The 24,914-nt window shown below is 45.2% G+C and overlaps 3 protein-coding genes across 4 annotated transcripts; 1 reads left to right on the top strand and 2 right to left on the bottom strand.

Annotated features, from left to right (window-relative positions):
* Positions 1–922: 922 nt before the first annotated feature.
* LOC125545506 (PTI1-like tyrosine-protein kinase 2) lies at positions 923–4,969 on the top strand. 2 transcript variants are annotated; one of them, XM_048709462.1, is made up of 9 exons: positions 923–1,071; positions 1,941–2,064; positions 2,203–2,453; positions 2,604–2,730; positions 2,866–3,139; positions 3,944–4,076; positions 4,187–4,273; positions 4,384–4,546; positions 4,626–4,969. In XM_048709462.1, the coding sequence occupies exons 2-8, from the start codon at positions 1,971–1,973 to the stop codon at positions 4,519–4,521; spliced, it is 1,104 nt and encodes a 367-aa protein (XP_048565419.1). In that variant the 5' UTR covers positions 923–1,071; positions 1,941–1,970; the 3' UTR covers positions 4,522–4,546; positions 4,626–4,969. The 2 variants fall into 2 exon arrangements, with proteins under 2 accessions (XP_048565419.1, XP_048565420.1); XM_048709463.1 differs by having other exon boundaries at positions 931–1,071; positions 1,944–2,064.
* Positions 4,970–13,343: 8,374 nt separating this feature from the next.
* LOC125548921 (ETHYLENE INSENSITIVE 3-like 5 protein) lies at positions 13,344–15,036 on the bottom strand. Its single transcript, XM_048712441.1, has one exon. It carries the CDS (start codon positions 14,927–14,929, stop codon positions 13,571–13,573), a length of 1,359 nt encoding a protein of 452 aa, XP_048568398.1. The 5' UTR covers positions 14,930–15,036; the 3' UTR covers positions 13,344–13,570.
* An 8,501-nt stretch (positions 15,037–23,537) lies between these two features.
* LOC125548922 (protein SENESCENCE-ASSOCIATED GENE 21, mitochondrial-like) lies at positions 23,538–24,418 on the bottom strand. The gene is made up of 2 exons (XM_048712442.1): positions 24,206–24,418; positions 23,538–24,085 (listed from the first exon to the last, which is right to left on the bottom strand). Exons 1-2 carry the CDS (start codon positions 24,247–24,249, stop codon positions 23,854–23,856), a joined length of 276 nt encoding a protein of 91 aa, XP_048568399.1. The 5' UTR covers positions 24,250–24,418; the 3' UTR covers positions 23,538–23,853.
* Positions 24,419–24,914: the final 496 nt, after the last annotated feature.

Below are 24,914 nucleotides of genomic sequence, written 5' to 3' on the forward strand. Positions count from 1 at the left end.
TGAAAATATAAAACATAGCACACTGATAGATGAAATAGCATATAAAATGTAGTTCACACAATAGCAAATACACATCAGATTCACACAACAAGCAATACAACTAAAATCCAGTCCAGTTCAAATAGACATAGCCTAATAGAGATGATGGGGCGCAGAACCTGAAGGAAATAGTTCTTGAACAAACCCTGATAATAAGAAAAATGGCATATCACCATTATTTCGCAAGCAGCCAAATTCAAAAACAACTGAATTCCAATTACAAAATTTAAAAGACGCTTAATCCGCTGCTTAGGCCAAAGCGGAGTGTTTTGCCATCGCTCATAAGCATTGGTTAAAAGCGCTTTCTTGAGCGCTACAACCAATACCGGGGTCCCCCACCTCGCTAACGTGGGAAGGCACCCGGAGCTGAGGGGAACCACCAGGGGCAACTGATAGGAGGAAACATATTTTGCATCTCAATCTTGTTTTTAATACTAATAAGTAGTTAATCAACATCTAACTGAATTAGAATTCAGTATTAGTTGTATTATCATTTTTTATTGTGCGAGACCAAACAATGACATGAAAATCATCACCATGCGTGCGGGACTGAGTAGATCGGAAGGACAAAAAAAACTGAATGCTGAATTGAAAATTAGCTAAATGAAAAACAGGAAGGCGTTTTTCAAAGCGTTTTTTAGACTCTTCTCTTTTTCCTTTTTTGAGGGATTTTTTTAGATGCTTCCCAGTCTTGTGGGCATCTCTAAACCTGCAAAACCCAACAGAAAAGCCGGCACCTCACCCGTAGACGCGTGAAATGCGCCCCCCAATCTAGAAACTGCTCACTGGCATGCAGCATTCCTCCCGCTGGGGACCCACTAGCAGCGACACATCCGGCCGTTCCGTTTTCTCGCCAGCTCGAAGGTAAACACACGCGCACACAAACAAAAAGAAAAGAAAAGAAAATATAAGAGTTCAAAAAGGCAGGGGAAAGAGAGCGAAACGCTATAAAAACGCGACCACCGCCTCCGTCTCCGCCTCCTCCGAGACGACGAAGCCGACCAAAGTAAGCAACGCCGCCGACCCCTCGAGGTAAGGTCTCCGCGCCCCCAAAATCCTCCTCCCCGGAATCCCGCCGCCTCCCACTCCGTTCGTCTGTCCCCTCCTCCTCCGCGCCCCGCTTCGCGGAAATGCCCGCGATCGAATCGGCCCGGTGGCGGTTTTTGCGGCGGTCGGCGTTTCGGCGCAGGCGGGGATGCCACGCGCGCGCTCTCTCTCTCTCCGCGGTTGACCGGGGTTAGGCGCGGGTTCGTGGTGGGGAAGCGATTTGTTAGGTTTGGTGTGCGGTTTGAAGGTTCTCTGCGATCATGGTTCGATGCCCTGGATCTCGGCGCTCGTAGTCGGCCAGCCACTGTCTGTCTAAGTTGGTGTGGGCTGTGTGTAGGGAGGTCGCAGATGCCGGGTTTGGTAGTGAAATTTCTAGTGTTTGGAGTTTATGCGAGGTGATTTTTGTAGTTTGGGATGGGAATTTCTGTCAGACGGCGCAGTTTATTTTCAGTTGAAATGGTTGCAGAAATCCCGCGCTGTAGTATGATGGATGTGATATGTACATGTGCAAATTCGATGTTCTCAGATAGAGCAAAGTCTAGCTGATGTACGCTTTCAATCCGTGAGATGATTTCTGGTTCGAGGTTGTTTCAGATTTTGTTTCTGACATCGAAATGCTTTGCTGTCATCGGGAACAACTTTGATGTTTCAAAGTGCTGACATAAACCACTTAAACGAACAAAAAACTTTAAAACTGATGCTCCTTCTGAACGTATATGGTGGTTCAAATGCTGTTGTTCTAGAAGGCTTCATTGGTTAGGAGATGACATCGGTGCTCTGAAGTTAAATAAATATGCTCCTGTGTAATCCTGTAATATTTTTCCTGATAAAAATCATTTATGTGCTTTCTGTAGTAGGGGTGAAACAAGTCAAAAGGGAGAGTAATGTGGCGTCGCTGCATTTGCTGTCAAGCCACTGAGTTTGATGAGAATGAAAATGGGCGTGCCAAGGCCAAGGCCCCAACAAATAACGTAGATGGTACACTTATTTACCTTGATTGTATCATTTGCTTGCTAGTTTACAGTTATCATGCCACTTAAACTTAAAACTCTGTTCTGGTCATTTATCTGACATTCACCACATAGAATTTGATGTTATTTCCTCTGTTTTTTCAAGGAATGAAAAAGGGTTTGAAAGATTCTGCTACTGTGAAAGCCGAGCCACAAGATTCAGCTCCCTCTATCAATATTCCTGTTCTATCTTTGGATGAATTAATAGAAAAGACTGATGATTTTGGGGCAAAGGCATTAATAGGCGAAGGGTCTTATGGGAGAGTGTACTATGCTGTCCTTGATGATGGGACAAAAATGGCAGTGAAGAAACTTGATGCTACTGAAAATGAGCCCATATCAGAATTCTCGACTCAGGTTGGCTTACTATTGAAGATTGGACTTATTCTTCTGGTTATACATCTGACACTTCTTAATGCATGAAGTGTTCTCTAATTTTAAATATGTATATTTTTCTGAAAATGCACGGAGAGTCCATCAGCAATGATCCACACTTTCTTATGCTAGGTTTCCTTGGTTTCAAGATTGAAACATGAAAACTTCGTAGATATATTGGGATACTGTATGGAGCGTAACCTTCGCATAGTAGCCTATGAATTTGCCACCATGGGGTCCCTGCATGATGTTCTACATGGTATGATTATGCATATCCATCATACTCCACAGTTTGATACAAAATTTCCTATTCTCGTTGGGAACTTGGGGATTGGGGTGGTACAGCTATTGTGGATTATTTGTAAGCAAGTATGTTTTTAACTTGTGCTAACAGGAAGAAAAGGAGTACAAGGTGCACAACCTGGTCCACCACTTAATTGGATGCAGCGAATGAAAATTGCTGTTGATGCTGCCAAAGGACTTGAATATCTGCACGAGAAGGTCCAGCCTTCTATTGTACATAGAGATGTTAGATCCAGCAACATCCTCTTATTTGAGGACTTCAAGGCCAAGATTGCAGACTTCAATCTTTCAAATCAGGCTCCAGATATGGCTGCTCGGTTGCATTCTACTCGTGTGTTGGGAACCTTCGGTTATCATGCCCCAGAGTACAGAATCCTATACTTTCAAACTACCAAATCCGTGATGAATTAATACTTTGATAACTATTTTATTGCTAAAATATACTCCCTCCGTCCCAAATTAAGTGACTCAACTTTGTACTAGCTTTAGTACAAAATTAGTACAAAGTTTAGTCACTTACTTTGGGACGGAGGGAGTAGTTCTCTTTGGAGTGTGAACTTGTCTAGTTAATTCTGTATGAAATCGATTGCATTGCTTGTTCAAAGCAGAGGTTAAAAAATGTCAACAGATAAGCACATTTATCAGCAACATTAGAATTTAATCATTCCCTGGCATTTATTTGTACATTTTGGCACTTAGCATTTATAGCAATATGCTGAGAAACTTGTGTCGTTGTAGAATCCATCAGCCTGTTTTTTCTCTTCTGTTCAGATTTTGTTTGACCAGATAAAACTGGTTTATACTCGACTACCAATCTGAAAAAGAATCAAGTTCACCAGGTGGAGGCAACCCAGTTTCCTGTACTTGGGCAGAATCAGACACAAATATTTATGTATTTTATCTTCTACTCCCTTTGTTCCATAATTCTTGTCGTGGTTTCAGTTCAAATTTGAACTAAACCACGGCCAGAATTATGGAACGGAGGGAGTATTAACCATTACTGTTACTGGCCAGAAACTTGTAAACTCTCCCTGGCAGTAAACACTCTAATATGGGGGTACTCCTTACATAAAACCTTTCTTGAAGTGATGCAATTGTCTACAGAATTCTGATATTACAGAATACTGTTTTTGTATAACTAATGCTTTGTAATAATATAAACTTTCTAGGTACGCAATGACTGGTCAGCTGACCCAGAAGAGTGATGTGTATAGTTTTGGGGTTGTTCTCTTGGAACTTCTGACAGGAAGAAAGCCTGTGGACCATACAGCGCCTCGAGGGCAGCAGAGCCTGGTTACATGGGTAATGCTCACATCGTAGTTACTTATTTCTCATAATAACAAGACACATCCCCATCCTTCACCGTGGACTTTGTTAACCAGTTCTCTGAGCATATAGCTTCTGTTGTGCAGGCTACACCAAGATTAACTGAAGACAAGGTGAAGGGTTGCATAGATCCCCGGTTGGAGGGTGAATATCCGCCGAAGGGACTTGCAAAGGTCTCCCTACTCCTCTTGTCTCTTGCCCCCTCTTTTGTATACCCACTAGCTTGACAACTTGTAACTTTTCCATCTGTTTTCACACTTTTCACCTTCGCACCTTAATACAGCTTGGGGCGGTAGCAGCTCTGTGTGTGCAATATGAAGCCGAGTTCCGTCCAAGCATGAGCATTGTGGTGAAGGCTTTATCTCCCCTTACCTTGAGCAGGCAAACTCCACCTGGACCACCACCAGCTCTGGACAGTTGATCCACAGAATTAACCAAAGAAATAAGTTAGTCCATACGGTTCTGTCATTGGATATCTCATCGCATGTTTAAGGTGCTAAGAGTTATGTTTGTGTCATCGCGCAGGATACCTCTTTAACTGAAGATGGCCTGCACGAAGATAGTCCGTCCGCTCGCCTTAAGCTGCTATCTCTTTTACCGAAAGCTGATGATGATATGCAAGTCAAGACATGAGGAAATTGGAGCCTTGTCAGATCACTTTATAACTAACTAAATTAAGACGTGTGGCTTTGGTGGAACACAGAGACGTCCTTTTCTAGTAGTATATCTCTAAAACTTCGGAATTATATCTGTAGAGAACAATATCTGCATTTTTCACATTCGTTGAGGGTGGATTGTAGAACTTCCTGTCGTGCTACTTTTGGGCTTTGGCCTAACTATAGGGGACGAAATACCTTTCTTACGAGTTACGATCCTCCTGGCCGTGCATCAGCTGAGGAACAATGGTTCCTCTATTACCGTCCTTGGGGTTATGATTTCTTGATTCTCATTATAGATCCTTCACTAAGATCATGTAGTCTGCGTACGTGGGAACAACTACGGTATTTTCAACTGGTTTATATACAGTCCTGCCCCCTCGCATCCAACGGTTGGCCTATTGCAGTTTACCTTGTTAGGGCATGTTCAACGGCAACCTGCAAAAAACCTCCTGCATCTATCTGTGGAGTGGAGGCAGCCATCCAATGCTAGTTGCATACATTTCAAATCGCATTTTAACTAACCGGATGAAATTCATGCAAATAGGCTGATATTTATTACAATTTGGATAGAAAATAGCACAAAGTATCCACACATAGCATGCAAATTAAGTCTAATACAACAAGGTCTCAAACTCGACTAGATCTCGGATGTCCAACAAAATTTTTCAGGAACGGATCATGTCCTCCCGCACATACTTCCCCCTCAGTTTCATCCAACAGTGCGTTCACGTAAATGGCCGTCCCTCTCACCCGTGGTTCAACATGGCAGCGCGTGTGGGCTACATATAATGTGTAGACCAACATTGAGTAAATAAATCAATCAACAAGTTTAGCAAGAGGACGTGTAGACCAACATTGAGTAAATAAATCAATCAATAAGTTTAGCAAGAGGAAATAAAACTTACCATCTCCTCCATGCCCGAGTGCAATGGCCACCTTGCCTTGAGCTGACTGACCAAATTGCAGAACTTGATGACATTAACCTAGATAGCGTGCCAGCGATACGACAACGACCTCACTTGTGTGGTCGCATGATGTACACGTCGTAAGGCGCAGTGTGCTTTCCTGTGTAAAACTTTTCATGCACTTGCTCCTAGAAGGGCGTCTCTCTGGTCCTGCCTATGAAATCCGTGGATACGGCCAGCCACGCATCGCACAACTCATCCTTCATGGTCGAGTAGCTCACCATCATTCGTACTCTAAAAATGACATAGCATTTGAAACTAAGCTCAATGACATTTGACCGAACACCTGCCAGGCGTGGTGTCCGCCATGGAGGTCGTCAACAGGGGGCGGAGTGTACCTGGGTACAAATGGCTCCAAGGCTGAAAGCTCCGTCGGAACAGCGAGCGGGCACGTCGGTGCTGGTTGCGGACGTCCGACAATGCCGGAGACGAACAGCGGCGGCGACGGAGGTGGAGGGTGCGGATGCAAAGTAAAAGGGGGAGAAGGGGCGGAGTGGAAGGAAATGAGACCGGGAGGGAAGATTGGGTCGGGCGGGGGTGTCGAAGTCCTACGTTTCATGTGTCCAGACTCCCGTAAACCTCCCACACTTTTGTCTCCAATTTACAGGAGAAATCACGTCCTGACCGCCTCGTGGACCGATACAGGTCGGCGTTGGACAGCTTTCGTGGGCCGTACAACGTAGTTCGAACGGTTGCAGGAGGTTTACGGGTCCACTTTGGCTAACGTTGACACGTAAATCCCCTCCCGCATCCGTCCTAGTTTTTTTTAATGTCCGCTCGTTCAAATAGCCGCATAAATAGAGTTCAGACGTTTAAATAGCCGCATACATAGAGTGCAAATGTTCAAATAGTTGCATGCAACAGTTCAAATTTAAAAAGGTTCAAATATTAATTACATTCCAACATTGTTGTCCCCTTCAACTGCCCACAGGTGCTCAATCAAATATTCCTTTAGTTGTCGATGTCGGATTTGTTGATGCATTTGAATAAACTCTTCAAATGTGTCCGGATTCTGGTTTGAAGTTCTATAGGATCACCCATGTTCTCAAATTCTAGAGCTACGGCAACATCCTTATCCTCATCCTCGACAATCGTATTGTGCATGATCACACAACATGTCATCATTTTCCACAAGGTCTCTGGATCTCATTGTTTAGCAGGTCCATGAACAACTGCAAAACGGGGCTGCAAAAATCCAAATGCCCTTTCTAGCTGCTTCTTGTCTTTGAGCAAAGTGAGACTTTTTCTGACTAACTGGGTTAGAGATGGTGCTGACAAAGGTAGCCCACACAGGATAATACTGTCAACCAGATATGTACTCATGTCCATTGACAATATAGTGGCAAGGGGGAGCTTTTACTTCAGTTATCCTCACAAACAATGGTGATCGCTGTAGCACATTTGATGTCATTGTGAGACCCGGTCATGCCAAAAAGCATGCAAAATTCAAAGATCATGTGATGCAACTGCTTCAAGAATGATGGTGGGCTTCTTAACATGAACCTGATATTGCCCTTGTAAAGCTTCGGGCAGTTCTTTCATTTTCAATGCATGCAAGTAAGAGATCTAAGCAAACCTGGCCACCCTCTTGCTTCTGAGATTGCCAAGAGCCTCTCGGTGTCTCTGACAGTTGGTTCTCTCAGGTACGGAGGTCCAAACACCTCGACCACGGCAGTTGCAAACCTGGCCATGGCATCTCCACAAGTGCTCTCAGACATCTGTAGGTACTCTTCCCACAAATCAGCGGCCGTGCCATATGCAAGCATCCAGAGTGCGGCCGTGCACTTCTAGTAACCAAAGAATCCAATCGTTCCCACGACGTCCTTCTTCAAGACAAAGTAGTCATCATAGAGCAGACGCCATGGTATAAACAGTCAAAGACAGTCTTGCGCATCCAAAAACTCCAGTGAAAAGGGTCAGCGAAGAATGCATCGAGGGAAAAGTAATCAACCATTAGTGTCAAATGGAAACATGCCTTGTTGCGGTTGAGCACTCGATGACCCTCCGCGTCTTCAAGGACTGCCTGCATCATTGCTATCTCATCTGTGTAGTCCTCCTCATCGGATGAGTCATCAGACGACTCAACATAGTGTTCGTATATGTACTCCAAATCAGAATTCATTGCTTGAAAGAAGAAGAAACAACTTTTTTAGCTCCGGCAATTCATCGAACAGTTACCGGGCATGGTGAGTATAGCAGTAGCGGATAGTACCTAGCGGGACGGTCGGAGGAGATGGGTTGAACGATGACGAAGGAGAAGCAGGGTGAAGCCCGGCTAGAATGCTAGGGGTGATGAAGAAGTAGAGTTTTGACAGAGGTATGGTGTAACGCCCCGAGACCGATATGCCAGGTGTCCTCCAGTTATTCGATGTTGTTGCCTTGTCATTGCTTGCGTGTCATGCTTTGCATATCATGTCATCATGTGCATTCCATTTGCATACATGTTTGTCTCATGCATCCGAGCATTTTTCCCGTTGTCCGTTTTGCATTCGGCGTTCCTATGTCACCGGTGCCCCTTTCTACCTCTTTTCATGTGCGGGTGTTAAACGTTTTTGGATTGGACCGAGACTTGTCATGCGGCCTTAGTTTACTACCGGTAGACCGCCTGTCAAGTTTCGTGCCATTTGGACTTTGTTTGATACTCCAACGGTTAACCGAGGGACCGAAAAGGCCTCGTGTGTGTTGCAGCCCAACACCCCTCCAATGTGGCTGAAAACCCACCTAAACCCCCTCCATCCTCTCGGTCGTTCGATCACGATCGCGTGGCCGAAAACCGCACCTCATTTGGACTCTCCTACCTCCCTCTACCTATATATAAGTGTCTCCCTCCGTTTTTCTCGCGTAGATCAAACCCTAGTCTACCACCTCCCCGCGCCGCCGAACACGTCCACGACGGCCGGACATGTCCACCGCCAGCCGCCACGCGTTCCGGCCAATGAGAGGCCGACACGTCGTCACCGCCGCCTCCCCCGTCCACTCCTGCGCCGCCACGTCACCGCCGCCATCTCCTCCGGCCCGGCAAGCCCACGGGAGGCCCTCTCGGGCCCGAGGCGGCCGCCGCCTACCTCCGCCCGCGCCCGCGCGTGAGGAGCCGCGCCCTCACCCGCGTCGGCCTGTCGCACCCCCCAGCGCCGCCGTGCCTCATCGCCGGCTCGTTGCTCCGGCGACCTCCGTCGCTGCGCCACCTCGCGCATCCGGCTGGAGCAGCCGCGCCTCGTCGTCGGCCACCGCGTCCGCGGCCACCTCGCCGCGTCCGACCACCGCCGACGCCGCCCCGTCCTCCCCCAGCCCGGATCCGGCGATCCCCGACAAGTCCGGCGACTTCCTCCTCCGGCGAACAGGGTTTCCGATGAACCTCGAAGCGCGCGCCGCCTCAGATCTAGATCCGGGCGAAACCCTAGGGTTGACTTTTACCCTAATTTCAGTAATTTTGGGCATGTTCATCGCATCATAACTCTGTCACCGTAGCTCCGATTCGTGCGTGTAGCATATCAAAATGTTCGTCTCAATGAGCACATCATTTCATCTCATTGCATCATTTTTATTTTAGCTCATCTTGATGCCCGAAATGCTGTTGGAAGAGGGCTATGTGATGATTATGTCAGATCTGTTTCAGCAAATAGCCTTTTGTCATTTTTGCCATGATTAATGTGCGCATGCTATGATCCTGAGCTCTACATGTGTTTTTTTATATGCCATGCCATCTTTATAGGGGTGTATGCCATGTATTTTTGTGATCTTTGTGGTGACTAGCACAAGCATGCAAAGTAGCATAATCGTTGATGCTGATTTCAGGGACTTAGAATTTCACTAAGTCCTTGTCCTGATTTTGTTGTTATGCCATATGTTCATGTCGTTTCCTAGTGATCCGTGTCTCTTTTGAGGATGATCAATAAGGATGTTTTGTAGATATTATGGTGCTCTATCCATCCATGTCTTTCTTTGCAATTATGGAGCACCCTAACTTGAGTCAATCGAGCTCTACTTTTGCTATAAAATGTTCCTAGCAGATTGTTAACATGTTTAGCGATTTTGCCGAGTTTGTTGCTATTGATCCGTCCATGCTATGTTGTTATTCTTGACATGTCTAGCTTCTATGCCATGTCTTCTTGATGGGTGTATGCTTAGTTTGTCATGTCATGCTTTGTAGTGAGTGCATCGAGCTCGTAAACATGCCTACTCGTTATCTGTTTTGCCATGCTCCAGTTTTTCTCTAAGTCTGAATCTGTTTATATTTTTGCTATGTTCACATGCTTGCAATTGTATTTTCTGATCCCTTTTGGCTCATGGTCACTAAGGGACTTTTGTTATATGTTTTGAGTAGCTTCTTGCCATACCTTGCTTTGCCATGATATGTTCCTGTAGCATGTAGTTTTCATGCTCTAAAGATTGCTTCCTGTTGATAAATTCCTGACTGGTGGTTACTTTCACTAAGTCTGTAACCTGTTATCTTTTGCACTTTTGCCATGCTTGTTTGAACCTGTTAATGAGTGAATTAGCCTTAGCTCAGTGTTCATCTTTTGTCAAGCATCATGAGTGGATCCCTTCCATGTATTTTGTTACTATGTTTGAGTGATGTAGCATATTTATCTTGATGCATTTAGATGGTTACTTGCTGATTATCGCGGACCGGTGCCATATTTGTTTTGCTTGCCATTTCCAAACCGTGCATCCGATTCCGGTGATCTTTATATCGATTTCAACCGAAATCATCTCACCTTTCCAGTGGCATTCTTGGATTTCCAAGTTGAGGTCAGGTTCAATCATTTCTTTCCAAATCATGCATATGTACCGCATACCGCATCCCGCATATCATACCATGTTCATGTGTTGGTTGTTTACTTTGTTGTGTGTTTCTTTCCGGTGTTGCTTCTTCGGGTTGGTTCCGATAACGTCGTGTTTGTGAGGATCCGTTCAACTACATCCGTTTATCTTCTTCATGGACTCGTTCTTCTTCCTTGCGGGATTTCAGGCAAGATGACCATACCCTCGAAATCACTTCCATCTTTGCTTGCTAGTTGCTCGCTCTTTTTTTATGCCTATGCTACGATACCTACCACTTGCTTATGATGCCTCCCATATTGCTAAGCCAAGTCTCTAACCCACCTTGTCCTAGCAAACCGTTGTTTGGCTATGTTACCGCTTTGCTCAGCCCCTCTTATAGCGTTGTTAGTTGCAGGTGAAGATTGGAGCTTGCTCCATGTTGGAACATGGATATTTGTTGGGATATCACAAATTCTCTTATTTAATTAATGCATCTATATACTTGGTAAAGGGTGGAAGACTCGGCCTCATGCCTGGTGTTTTGTTCCACTCTTGCCGCTCTAGTTTCCGTCATATTGGTGTTATGTTCCCGGATTTTGCGTTTCTTACACGGTTGGGTTATAATGGGAACCCCTTGACAGTTCACCTTGAATAAAATTCCTCCAGCAATGCCCAACATTGGTTTTACCATTCGCCACCTAGCCTCTTTTCCCTTGGGAGTCACGCTCCCGAGGGTCATCATTATTTTAACCCCCCCCCCCCCCCCCCCGGCCAGTGCTCCTCTGAGTGTTGGTCCAAACTCGAGCCATGTGCAGCGCCCCCTCAGGGAAACTCGAGGTTTGGTTTTAGTTGTATGGAGCGCTCATCCGAGTGTGCCCTGAGAACGAGATATGTGCAGCTCATATCGGGATTTGTCGGCACATTCGGGCGGTGTTGCTGGACTTGTTTTACCATTGTCGAGGATGTCTTGTAACCGGGATGCCGAGTCTGATCGGATTGTCTTGGGAGAAGGAATATCCTTCGTTGACCGTGAGAGCTTGTGATGGGCTAAGTTGGGACACCCCTGCAGGGATTGAACTTTCGAAAGCCGTGCCCGCGGTTATGGGCAGATGGGAATTTGTTAATGTCCGGTTGTAGACAACCTGAAGTTGATCTTAATTAAAATACATCAACCGCGTGTGTAGCCGTGATGGTCTCTTTCCGGCGGAGTCCGGGAAGTGAACACGGTGTTGGAGTTATGCTTGACGTAGGTTGTTCTAGGATCACTTCTTGATCATAGTTTGTCGACCGTGCTTTTGCCTTCTCTTCTCGCTCTCATTTGCGTTGTTAGCCACCATATATGCTAGTCGCTTGCTGCAGCTCCACCTCATACCTTTTCCCTACCTATAAGCTTAAATAGTCTTGATCGCGAGGGTGTGAGATTGCTGAGTCCCCGTGACTCACAGATACTTCCAAAACCAGATTGCAGGTGCCGATGAAACCGTGCAGGTGACGCAACCAAGCTCAAGGAGGAGCTCGATGAAGACCTTGTTCGTCGTGTTGTTTCGTTCTAGTTGATTAGTAGTGGAGCCCAGTTGGGGACGATCGGGGATCTGTGTAGCTTTTGGGATAGTCTTCTTTTATTTTGGTTCCGTAGTCGGACCTTGATTGTATCTGGTTGATGTAATGCTTTATTTATGTAATTGTGTGAAGTGGCGATTGTAAGCCAACTATGTATCTCTTTCCCTTATGTATTACATGGGTTGTGTGAAGATTACCTCACTTGCGACATTGCTTTCAATGCGGTTATGCCTTTAAGTCGTAATTCGACACGTGGAAGATATAGCCGCATCGAGGGCGTTACATATGGCGTGACGGCCGGGGTGATGGAGCACATCGAAGACAAAAGAGAAAGAACGAAGGAGACAAAATGAGGATAGATACGCGGGGTCTGAGCGAGAGAAAAGTGACTGCGGTTTCCTCCGAAGAAGTAAGGGCAGGTGGTGCTCCCGTTTTACTCGGGACGCACGACAGAACAGAAACCACAAGAACTTCCGATAAAAAGAAACCACAATAGCTCTAATAAGACGTTGTGGGCGTCAATTTGACGTGCCTTCGAAAAGGCCAGCCCATTTTGGACGCTGGGAAGAGAAATTAAAACAGCATTGTAGGGACCAACAACGTAATGAACTGGTTCACTGCGGTCCAGCACTGTAGAGACCGGTTCCCTGTAGTGCCCGGTTTTATCGAACGATTTTTATTCTGAACAATTTTTATTTATACATTGAACATTTTTGTAATACAATATATGATGAACATTTTTGTAATACAGTCTATATGATGAACATTTTTATAATGCATGCATGTTGAACTTTTTGTAATATACGGTGAGCATTTCAGACAAACGCACGTATCCAAGAACCGATGAGGTGCCGCATTGGATGGTTTTCAGCGTCTGAACACCTCAGTCTGAACCTTTCCGGATGTTTTGAAGGTTCGTGTTGAAGATGCCCTTAAGCTGTTGTCTCGCAATCAAGTTCTAATCATCCCAACACTTTCAAATAGCAAGATTTGACATGGGATCGAGGGTGGTCGTTGCCACTGCCGGAAAATGGCAACCGCAACATTGTGGTTGCCTTCTTTGGCCGGTCTGGGGACAGCCTCGTCCCCATTGGTGCCTACATCGGCGTTGCCCCACCGGAGGACAATGTCTGATCGTCAACCACTTGCATACATAGCCTCTGCTCGAAACCACTCAAAGACAAGGCAAACATTGTTTGGATTGCATATGTTATGATATTCAATTCACCACAAAATTCCCGGGCCACTAGCACAAATGAAGTTTTGTTCTACAACTGAATCATATACTCTCTTCATCCCACAATAAGTGTCACTGGTTTAGTAGTACAAAGTTGTCACAGAAGAGAAATGATCATACGCCGTATTTCATGACATATGAAATATCCTTCACTAACTAACAATCCCAACATCTCAAAACGAAAAAGCAACCCCAACATGGAAATATTGCAGTAAAAGTATTCAGTAATACTCCTAACTAATAACCGTGCGTAACATAGGCAGGACAACTGACTGCGTGGCCACGTCACTCTCCCATCAAGCGCAGCACATGATCTACTTCGGGGCAGCTCCCTATGATATCAAAGAGCACATCCTGCGCCACCTCATCTATGCCGCCCAGCAGTACGGAATGCATCGGCGGCAGATCGTCCTTTTCCCGGTCACCATAGGTTTCGACACCCTGCATGCAGCCGTAGTACAGCTTCATGAGCTCGTCGATAGGGCTCCGGCTCTCCTCTGTGATTGCGGCAGCGAGCTGATCCGGCAGCATTATGGTCAGTTCTGATCCGCTCCCACCCGAGCTGCCGCTGCGAGAGATCTCGCGCTTGCGCTTGTCCTGCGCGCCGCGCACAACGCTCTCCAGGCCATCGTCGTCCCTGTCCTTCCCAACCTTCTTCTTCTTCACCTCGTCGTCGTCGTCGTCCTCATCCGCCTGCTCCTGATCGAACGGCGTGATCCGCAGCGAGCTCTTTAGCCGGCTGCTAAGCTTCTCCTCCTGCCTAAGCACCTTGGACCAGGTCTCGGACTCCTTGGCGCTCATCTTCTGCTGCAGCCGCTTGGACTGCCACACGAGCTTGCGCATCTGGTCGAAGCGCGGGCTCATGTGCTTGATCACCGCGCTGAGCAGGGAAACCTTCCACGCCTTCTTCAGGTCGTGCGGCTTCCGGTACGGCGGCACGCCCTGGTGGGCCTGCATCTCGCCCTGCGTGCCCCACCAGGGCTCGTGCCCCGTCGGCCACCACGGCGGCGCCAGGCCGCGCTCCAGCGGGAAGCTCCTCTGCGGCGGCTCGCAGTGCTGGATGAGCGCGGAGAGCACGGATCCGAGCGTGCTGTCTTGGATGTCCTGGAGACGATGAAGGGAGGAGGCCAGGGCGACCGGGCTCTCCCCCATGGGGCCGGCCAGGCCCATTGGGCCGGCGCGGTCGAAGCTCACGTTCTCCTTCCACCAGCCGCGGAGGCTGTCGGAGGAGCCGGACATGGGCTCGCCGGCCTCGTCGATGACGCCGTACACGAACCCGCGCGCGTTGCAGGCCTCCATCATCCGGAGCATGTGCCGGAGCACGCCGTCCTGAGCGCGCAGCATGGCCTTGCGGCGGCACCGCACGTCGGGGGGTTCCTCCTGGCCCGACGACGAAGAGGGGGATGCGCGGGCAGCTGGAGCCGGCGCCGCGCCCCTGGCGCCGGCGCGGCCCTCGAGCCTCGTGAGCAGCATCTGGTCCTTCCACATGCGCTTCTTGAGGTCGGAGATCTCGAGTGACTCAGAGCCTGATTCGGAGTCGCTGATCTCCTCCTCCTCCCGCTGCTTCCCGCCAGGGCCGTCCCCGTGCTCCATGTCGGCCGACTCTGCGGAAAGATGCCTCCTGCCGTGAATGCCTTTATCCATGGAGTAACTGATAATTAACAGACGATCTATGACGAGCGAATGGTTGCACCGGCGAGCTATTTATATGCGCGCCCGCGGTCGACGTGTCCAGTCGAGGAGAATTCAGTGGCCGGCGGTCGGGTGATGTTGTGGCGTTGCTGCGAGCCCATGAATCTGGCCAAAGGACGTCTCGGGAATCCGAGCTTTATCTTTCTGTGTAAGACCATCTCTAGCAGACCCCGTATAATAGCGATCCGCATAAGGCGTTACAATTCGACGAAGAATTATTTTATGAGTTGAAATGGTGTGCGACAGAGTATACCTTGTATATGAAACTGTATAATTGTAAAAAAAACTTTCACAGAAGAAATTGCAACAACACTAGTTCATCACATACTATATAATCATACACTAATTCATCACATACTACAATATCATACATACTACATTCTTCTACTACTACTAGAAGGGGTGGGGGACCTCGCGGCGGTGAGGCCAAGGCCGATGTACCAAAATGGACGAGCTCGCGGCCGAAGACGACGCGGTGGAGGAGCTCAGTCCTCCTTCTCAGAGTCGACGAGATCCATGAACTTCAGCCTCTGCTTCTCGTGGATGTGCCACCACTCATCGTCCTTGTCCTTCACGACAAGGTTGGCCGTGACCGCCTACTTGAGGATGAGGTGTTCGAGCTCCTCGTCGTGGCGCCGGCACTCCGCCTCCTCGCGCAATCTCCGTTCGACAATGCCAGCCGCGACCGCGTCGACATCGGCCACCAAATCTTCGGACCCGACGACCCCTCGGCGCTCGATCTCCTCCGGCTCTTGCTTGACGGCGATGAGTTCGATCTCCTCCGGCTCCTCCAACCACTCCCTCTTCACGGGGAGAAGCGCCGCGCCGAAAGAGGAAGAGCTCGCGACGGAGGAAGAGCCCGCGGCCAAGGAGGGCGTACGCCCGTGCCGACGGTCGTACTCCTCCGTCTCGCGACGAAGGAGCCTCGGCGGCGGCTCGAGGCCCTTGTTCGTCCACTTCCTCGCCGCGCGCTTCCTCGCCCCATCCGAGCGGACACGCCGCTCGCGCTCGGGGTCGCCGCCCCTGCCGGAGCTGCCATTGGAGCTGCGGCCGAAGCTCCACATGCGGCCTCACATGGCAGCTGAAGGCGGAAGGGGACTCACCGGCGAAGAGAAATGTGAGGGAGAAGTGGGGAATTGCGGCGAAACGCGGCGGTAGGGGATAGGGTTTTGACCCGTATCTACCCCGCAAATCCATAAATATACTGCTTCGGGGGGGCGGTTTGCGGGCCGTGGTAAAAAAAATTACAAATCAGACGAATAATTGAACCAAACAGCCAAACAGGTATATTCGTAGGAATTATGCGGGTTCGTGAGATATACGGAGTTGCTCTAAGCGCGTGCTGCCTCCGTGTTCCAGGCTCTAGCTCTAGGCGAGCTAGCTACCGGGTGTGCGCACATGGTTTGGATATGGATCGGAAAATGCCGGCAAAATATTCTGTTCCGTTCCGGTCTCACTTTGTTTAGTAAGTTTACGTGGATGGTTTTGATATGTGTTCATGTGGATGCATGTGGTGGCGGCCGGGTGAGCAGGCATGCGTGCAACCATGCAAATTTTCTAAGCAGCGGTAGCCAAGCGGTACACATATACTCGCTCTGAAAATTTAAAAATACACGCTATTGATGAACCAGCAAACACAGATAGCTTAGTCATGTTCTAAAAAAATGGATAGCTTAGTCATGTTTCAAAACATAAAAAGAAAGATCACTTTGCTGGACGGTATTGCATTATCGGATACCTGATTGTTTTGTGGACACTATTATAAAAACAAATGCAAGTGCATATTTTATTTTTGAAGTGCTGCCTTCCAAGAACCCTAACTGTTATGTTTCTACCGTAGTTGGCTTTGCTGTGTGGTATCTACTTTAATAAGCTATAGTTGTTTTCTTAATCGGAAAATCTTATCCTCCATTCATCCCATAATATAAAAGTGTTTTATATCAAAATGAATAAAAGGGGATGTATCTAAATGTATTTTAGTTCTAGATAGATACATTCTTTTTATCCATTTTGATGACAAGTATTTTTGGACGGATGGAGTACTATAGGACAGAGGGAGTACATGTACATCGGAACAATATGTAGTTCAAATGCAATCTTTGTGAGATTGTAGCACAGGATATATACAACCAGTTTGGATGGCGGTCCAATAATAAGATATATGTTTAGTCATCTCGCTCTATTTTCGTCGGTTGTGTAATTTCTTTTTCTTTTCACTCGACTTTGCTTGCAAACTTGTATTGAACTACGCACTTTGTTCCTGCTTTGCTTAATAAAATGTTTGTGTGCAAAGAACGGGGGTAATCTTTCTTTTCAAAAAGAAATTAGGTTTCCTGTTGTTAAAGGCCAGTTAATGCATAAATACATACATATATTCTGAATATTTGAACATTACATAGTAAAACTGTATATCCCTTATAATAGATTGTTTTCTTTCTTCTACGGGAAGAAAGAGAACCCTTTGGCTAGGGTTTCTTGTGCCTCCCGCCGATGTCGCCGCCGGTCTACCTCGTCTCGTGTGGTCTTAGGGCCATGGAGGCGTGATGGATCCCGGCTCTTGCCGGCGGGAGGGCTCCGTTTTTTCGTGCTCTTTTGAGTTTTGTTAGGATTTTTGTCCTACTCATAAATGTGAGGCGGCGACGGCTCTCTAAAGATGAAATAAGGTACTTTCCGCCTTGTCCCCGTCCCGGTGGTGTTTCTAGCATCATTGGAGGGTGTGTGGAGGTTTTTCTCCGGCAGATCTCGCGGGATTCTGTTGGCGTTTGTCTTCGGCGGATCCACGTGGATCTTGTCTTCGTTCATTTGTGTTCATGTGTGTAGAGGTTGCCTTCCGATCTACGCTTTTTTCATCACGGCGGTTGTTGTTCTGGTGCTGGTCCTATTGGGCCTTAGCACGACGACTTTTCGACTGTCTACTACAACAATGTTTGCCTGAGTCCTATGAGGGAGGGGCGAAGACGGCGGCGCCTTCGGTTCACTCCAGTATATTTTTACTTCTAGTGGTCGCTAATGGTCTACGGGCATAGATGCATTTTTTTTTACTTTAGGTGTTCTTGGTACTACCTGCAAAAAAACATAGTAAAATTGTAAACCTTAACATATTAGGCTTAAATAAAGATTTATTTATACCTATAGACATCAGCAATTCAACATATTATACTTACATCACGCTGATGCTCGCCAAACTGATTGACAATCTCAAAAAAGATGATGGCAGCATAGAGGTGTTCTTTTGGCAGTGTTTCTCTAAAAATGTGCGCATTTACTTGGAGCGTGTTAGTGGGACTGCAAATAGCTAATGCTGATACGGCTGAAGGAAAATAAGAATAGTTCAAAATAATACATGTCGGCTTGTCCAACACGATCATGTATGTCTGCTTTAACAAAGACACTCAATGCAAACCTTTTCAAATGAAGATAGTCATCCGCCACCAAGGGTGAAGATCTCTTATCCTGCAAACCTTTTCAAATGAAGATAGTCATCCGCCACCAAGCGTGAAGATCTCTTATCCTGGACGATGCGAAACTTAGTTAGGATACTTAGGACTAAAAATCTGAGAGAAAGAAACTTACTAATCTATATTCGAAGAGACTAGCAGTAGCAAACATGTCCGTGCGTTTCAACTGGAGACAAAAAATAATATGGTCTAGCCAGATAAGTATGGCTCAATACCCCGACATATGAGCGTCTTTTATTTTAACACGGCGGTCCATCATGTTGGTACTTATATTTTTTTCTCACCCTCGTTGTTGATGGCCGCGGTGTCCACATAAACCTAATCTCGTCGACCACGAATTACTCTCAATGCCTAGACATATAAATGCTTTATAAAACTAACTAAATCCTAGACATAAAAGACTTAGCCGCACAAATTCTAGAGCTATCTAGAGCAATCTTATGGAGAAGTACTAAAATAGATCAGATGATATTCTTAAAAAAATCTTTATGAGCACAATTTTGAATAATATGGAGGTCAACATTAAGCCACTGGTTTACATAAACCTCGCAGGAACAGTTTAGTGTACACCGGTTTTGCGAAATGAACCTTTTTTTGCCCTGGTTTTTATTTTTATTATTTTAAATTTTCAGTTTTTCTTTTAAGTTTCCCTTTTTCTTTTAAGTTTTTTTTCGTTTAATTTTTTCAAGTTCGGTTTTATTTTCTTTTTCTTTTTAATTTTCCTTCTCCTTTTCTTTTTAACATTTCACATTTTCATTTGCGAACATCTTTCAAATTCATGAATTTTTTTTGAAATCCTAAACATTTTTGGTATTCATTTTTTTAAAATCGTGAATATTTTTTGAAATCATTTTTTTCTCTTCAGTTTCCTTTTTTCGTTTAAGGTTTTTCAAGTTTAGTTTTCTTTTTTTATTCTCATGTCCCTATTATTTTTTAAATTTTACTTTATTATTTTGCGAACATCTTTCAAATTGTTGAATATTTTTTGAAATCTTAAACATTTTGGAATTCAATATTTTTATGAAATCGTTCATGAAGTCCTGAACATTTTATGAATTCATGAACATTTTCCGAATTCGTGAACATGTTTTTGGAAACTTTTGAATTGGCAAACATTTTTTGAATCGACAAGCATATTGTTGAAATTTGTGAACAAATTTGAAATTAATGATCATTTATTTTGTTTAGAAGAACATTTTGTCAAATGAATGAATAGTTTTCGAATTCATGAACAACTTTTATATCAGCGAACATTTTTGGAATTGATGAACTGTTTTTGAAATTGGGGAACAAATTTTGAAGATTTAAAAAAACTTGTGAACATGTTGCAAAAACTGATTGACATTTTTCAAATTCATGAATAGGTTTTGAATACATGATATTTTTTTCAAAATGATGAACATTTTTTATTTTCTGAATATATTTTTCAAAATCATGAATTCTTGTATAATATGGGCAGAATTTTGAAAAATCACCAACATTTTTCTAATCCACGAACTTTTTATGATTTCCTGAACAATTTTTGAATTAACAAACATTTAATGATTTTGCAAAAAAATCGAAACTCGCAACTCTTTGAAATTTAAAATTTTGTGAAATCTGAATTAATTTGGAGAAGGAAAAATAAAATGGAAACAATAGAAGAAAAGGCAAAGAAAAGAATGGGCGCCACGCCCCACACATGGGCCAGCCCATGAACGCTTGCTGAAAAGTGAGAGAAAATGAATAGAACCAGGGATCGAACCTTGGGCCCCGCGTGAAGTGGGAGGCTTCGGCCTCTGCGGTTCATGCATGTTTGTGACATTTTAGGGTATCACTGTATAAAAGAACCGAACCCGACGCGTCTTTGACAGAAAAAATCAAAACGTTTTCTTCACTTATGGATCACATAGTGGGTAATTTATGATAATTTTAAGAAAAATTTTAGCTCGGACGGACATAAGCATTAATGACTTTATTATTATGTATAGACTAAGGTTATCATATCGAAGAGGACCGCAATAGCTGGCGAACGTTTGATGTGAGGGGTGGCCTTTGTGAACATTTTCTTTAGAGACACATGTCATTTTCTTCATAGGCATATGTATAAAAGATTGTAACTTACTTTAGTGATCTAAAAAGTCTTATATTACTTTACAGAAGGAGTACTTAAAAAAACTTGACTCGGGAGTGCCAAATCTGAGTTGTTTTGATTAGAAAGAAAATTGTGTCTGCCGCCTCCTGGCTCCTATCCTAAAAAAAACCTAGGGTTCCTCCGCCTCTCGTCTCCTGTGGCCTTAGGGCCATGGGGCGCGGTGGATCCCGACTCTTGCTAGTGGGAGGGCTTCATTTTTAAATATTTCTTTAAATTTTGTTAGGGTTTGTGTCCTGTTCAGGAAGGCGAGATGGTGTCGGCTTCATGAAGTAATAAGGTTCTCCCCGCTTGGCCCCCATTCCGGTGGTTCTTTTAGTATTGTCAATGGGCGTGTGAAGATGTGTGTCCGGTGGATTTGTTTTTGATGGGTTTGTTCGGATCTGGTTGTCGTTCGTCTATGTTCACGTGTGTTCATGTTGGATCCTTCCAACCTACACTACTCTTCATCGCGGTGGTTGCTATTCTGGGGTGCTGGTACTACGTGGTCTTAGCACGACGACTTCCCGACTGTCTACTACAATAAGTTTTGTCCGGCTCCAGCAAAGAAGGGGCGATGACGGTGGCACGCCTTCAACTCACTTTAGTGCTTGTAATCATTGCTAGGTGGTCTACGATCTAAATATAATTTTTATTATTTTTGATATTTATTGTACTGCCATAATTGAAGATGAATAAATTGGAAGTTTTTTTGAAAAAAAAAGTTGACTCGGACGTGCATATACAAGTGACATTTATATACGAACACCATGATGCTGACTAGGCGCGCCAGCGTAACATGATACCCGCTGTCAGCGAATGGGCAAGTACGTGTGGCCTGTTTTTTTTGAAAAACCCATGATTTTTTTTCTTATGAAAAGGCCCTCAGAGAGAAACAACACAAATAAAAAGAACTGATCGAGGGGGGTTCTAACATGTGAGCTGCCTCTCACATGCGTGTCACGGTGTCAGCTAGAAAGTAAACACAATCACATTTAATTTTCTTTTTAACAAAGTACAGAGGCAGACGCGCATACATTATACATACATTCATCTCTATAAACACATACACGTACACTCTACCTCTATTAATATCTTTGAGAGACTGAGCCGACACATCATTTTGAGATTAACGAGATCGCCATAGATGCCCTTGTAGTCGACAGAAACGTCTCCTCCCACTGAACGCAATTCGCCGGAAAGCTAATCCAGAAAAATACGAGCACCGATGCCAAGTCTAGAACTTGAATTCTGATGGCTGAAATACCACTGTCCCACTAACTACCCAACCACGGGTTGGTTCGTACAATCATATTTGTTGAGATATAAGGATTCATGATCTTTACATACATCAATCGGAACAACATAAACTAAAGAAATATAATCCACCAAAAACAGTGTGGGGTTCAAACATACGACCAAAGGTTAGCAACGAGTTCTCACGTTTCCGAAGTATAATTACACTTTATGACTGTATACAAAACTTAATTTAAAAGGAATTAAAAATGTTTGTATTATTTAAAAATAATTCATGTGTTATTTTAAAACATATTCGTCTGATTTAAATATTTATGAAATAAATATTTATATAGCTCATATAGTTTGAGGATCTGCAATATGAGGGCTCACTAGCCTTGTATCTTTTTTTTGTAAAACACACAAACTTTTATATATTATATAATTTTTTAAAACAACTTAAAATATTCCTTAAAGCATGAACACTTTTATCTAATATATGGACATTTTATTAAAAGCATGGAAAAATTTAAACTTATATGAGATACAGACATTTTAAAATGACTTTAATATTTTATTTAATATACAAACACTTTTTAAAATTATAAAAATATTTTCATAATTCATAATTAATTATAGTATTTTTAAAATTATTTTGTAGATAATTTATGAAATTATATGAAAAATATGAAATTTATTTTAATTATATGTATGTTATTTATAACACATGTTTATGATTTAGGTATTATTTACAAATTTTCAGAAACGAAAAAGGCCTAACATGTTGAGAGTGGGCTGCAGTGCGGTCCGTCTTAACCAAACGATCGTCTTATAGTTATATAAAGTGAAATTTATCTTTTCTTAACACGAGACCTCGTTGGTTGGAGTGTTGTCCGTGGCCGCTATATATAGCCCTAGGTTGCATGTTCGAGTCATCAATCCAACTAGCCACGCATGCATGCGAGTAGCTTGTTGAGGGTTCGAATCCTCACCGTCTAAGTCAAGTCGTGGCACCAATTCAATATATGACACATGTTTTGGCATTAAAGTGATTTTTCTCGTCAAGCTTAAGCACTGATGGTGTAATTGATCGGAAAATTAAAGGAGACAAACAGTAAGATCTACACATGAGCCCCAAGAGAGACCCTAGCCGTCACAACATCAATCTCCTCCCTTCTGCCTCTGGTTGTCGTTTCGACGACGCGGGATAGACAGGAAGGGATTCTCGTCTCTCGTCCTTTGTGTAGTAGGTTTTGTCTTGTGGTGACGTTGTTCCATCGGTGTCATCTCGAATATGGCGCAGGCTCCAAAAAGTATGGCGATGGAGCGCCGAGCGTAGAATGAGATTATGCTAGACCTGCTTTTTGGGACAAAATTACCATATGAGCGACGATGGGGTCGTTAATAGCCGCTCTGCTAGAGTTGATCTAAATATCTCTTTTGCATGGCACTTATTTGAATCTGGACTTTCTGAAATGGATTCTGTACATGTTATTAAAGATTTTGTGGGAGAAGCTTGTGCTTGTATCTGTCAGCGGTAACAATAAACTGTCATCAGCCCTTCGTGTGATTGATTTCCTTGAAGAAAATGCAAATCATGACTTTGTGGGATGCTTTTGAGTTCACTTGTCGAGCTCCATATCAGACTTAATAGTGAGAACAATATGGACGTTTTGCTGGACCTCGTTGATACGAGTAGATATGATACTTGCTGAAACACGCTAGCTAGAAACGGTGTTGATGAACAAACTCCACGTCGTTTAATCACTGTACTCATTATTTAATCAATCAGTACAAAATTATATTCTTGTATCAAGCAAACAGCCGAACATCGGGAAGAGAAGCAGGAAGGCGAATTCTCCTGGACACGCCGCGGTAGGAGAAAGTGGACTATAGCGATCAATGAGAGCACGTATCTTAAGGCCAAGCCATGCTCCCCTCAAAAAAAAAAGAGAGGCAAAGCCATGCTCGATCAGAGCTGTGGAAACGCCTCACAATCTTCAGTTTTACGATTATGCTTAAGGGAGGAAATGTTCTTGGTGGGCGGCCGTCAATTAGTTCGCTTGCTTTGCTTAGCAGCACAGCTTGGCGCGCAAGTCAGCCGCGTCCACCTCCTTGGCGCCGCCCGACGGCCGATAGTAACCAGTCACCGGGTCCGGCACCCACGCGGCCTTCTCAGCGCCAGTGCCCACGTCCTTCTTGGCCGCCATTGCGCTCTTCGCCGCGACAGCGGTCTTCTCCTCGGTGGCGGCGGCGCTCCTCCCAGCTCCTTTCACCATGGTCGCGGCCGCAGAGTAGCCCCTCCTGCACGGGCAACATCAACAAAGAACCATCAGTACAGATACAGAGCTACACATGCCATGAAACAACACCAGACATAGCATGAATCTAACTGCATCTCGTATCACGGCAAAGATTGCAGACCTTTGTGCTAGGAGGCTGACACAGCGCGAGGCAACTCTCTCCATGGGATCAGGAATTCAGGATATCTTCCTCTTCTATTTTCTCTCGCCGTGCTCTCTTGTCTCCTTGTAAAATGCCTCTAAATTATGTGCGATGTGAGGAGGAAGCGTGCGGGGAGGGCCTTGTTATATATAGACCAGCAAGAGAGGAGCTCGAACTCTGAGAGCCACGGAAGGAGTTCGAGACGAAGGCTCATGGAAGACGGCCATACGCTTACCGAATCAATTCAAAGTTCGTTCGCCACGTATAGATCGGAGGGCCGGAGCTGGCCGACGAGCGGGGCCCGAGCGGCAGGGATCCTGGACCGGTATCTGGAATCCGTGGCGGGCAAGTTGGCCTGTAGGTGGAGGAGCCACCTTGGCCATGTGTTGTAGGCCAAAATTCGCTGGCCAACCAACCGGGGGAAAAAGCCACGACAGCTTTCGCGCCTCCTCTCGCCGGGAATGGAATTTCGGTAGATTTTTGTATTGTCGTGGCCACGGTTCAAAGGTTCGTTCGTTCGTTCGGCGCGCCAGCACGGATCGCACGCCGAACCGGCAGGTCCATTCAATAACGTTGCCTCCAAAGGTTCGGCGTCACGCTCGAACAGATGCTACAACCTAACTACCTAAGGTGTGTGTCACGAAAAAGGCATCGTGGTAGTGTGTGCTTTTGTTCGGTGCGCCCTCAT

Source organism: Triticum urartu, chromosome 3, assembly GCF_003073215.2.
Source record: "Triticum urartu cultivar G1812 chromosome 3, Tu2.1, whole genome shotgun sequence".
Lineage (NCBI taxonomy): Eukaryota > Viridiplantae > Streptophyta > Magnoliopsida > Poales > Poaceae > Triticum > Triticum urartu.

Excerpts from the sequence above, each read along its gene's own strand:
- LOC125545506 (XM_048709462.1), top strand. The coding sequence starts at position 1,971 with ATGTGGCGTCGCTGCATTTGCTGTCAAGCCACTGAGTTTGATGAGAAT. Across the intron at positions 2,731-2,865 it reads CCTGCATGATGTTCTACATG|GAAGAAAAGGAGTACAAGGT; the intron begins GTATGATTATGC and ends TTGTGCTAACAG. Across the intron at positions 3,140-3,943 it reads TTCGGTTATCATGCCCCAGA|GTACGCAATGACTGGTCAGC; the intron begins GTACAGAATCCT and ends TAAACTTTCTAG.
- LOC125548922 (XM_048712442.1), bottom strand. The coding sequence starts at position 24,249 with ATGGAGAGAGTTGCCTCGCGCTGTGTCAGCCTCCTAGCACAAAG. Across the intron at positions 24,086-24,205 it reads GTCAGCCTCCTAGCACAAAG|GAGGGGCTACTCTGCGGCCG; the intron begins GTCTGCAATCTT and ends TTGCCCGTGCAG.
- LOC125548921 (XM_048712441.1), bottom strand. The coding sequence starts at position 14,929 with ATGGATAAAGGCATTCACGGCAGGAGGCATCTTTCCGCAGAGTCGGCC.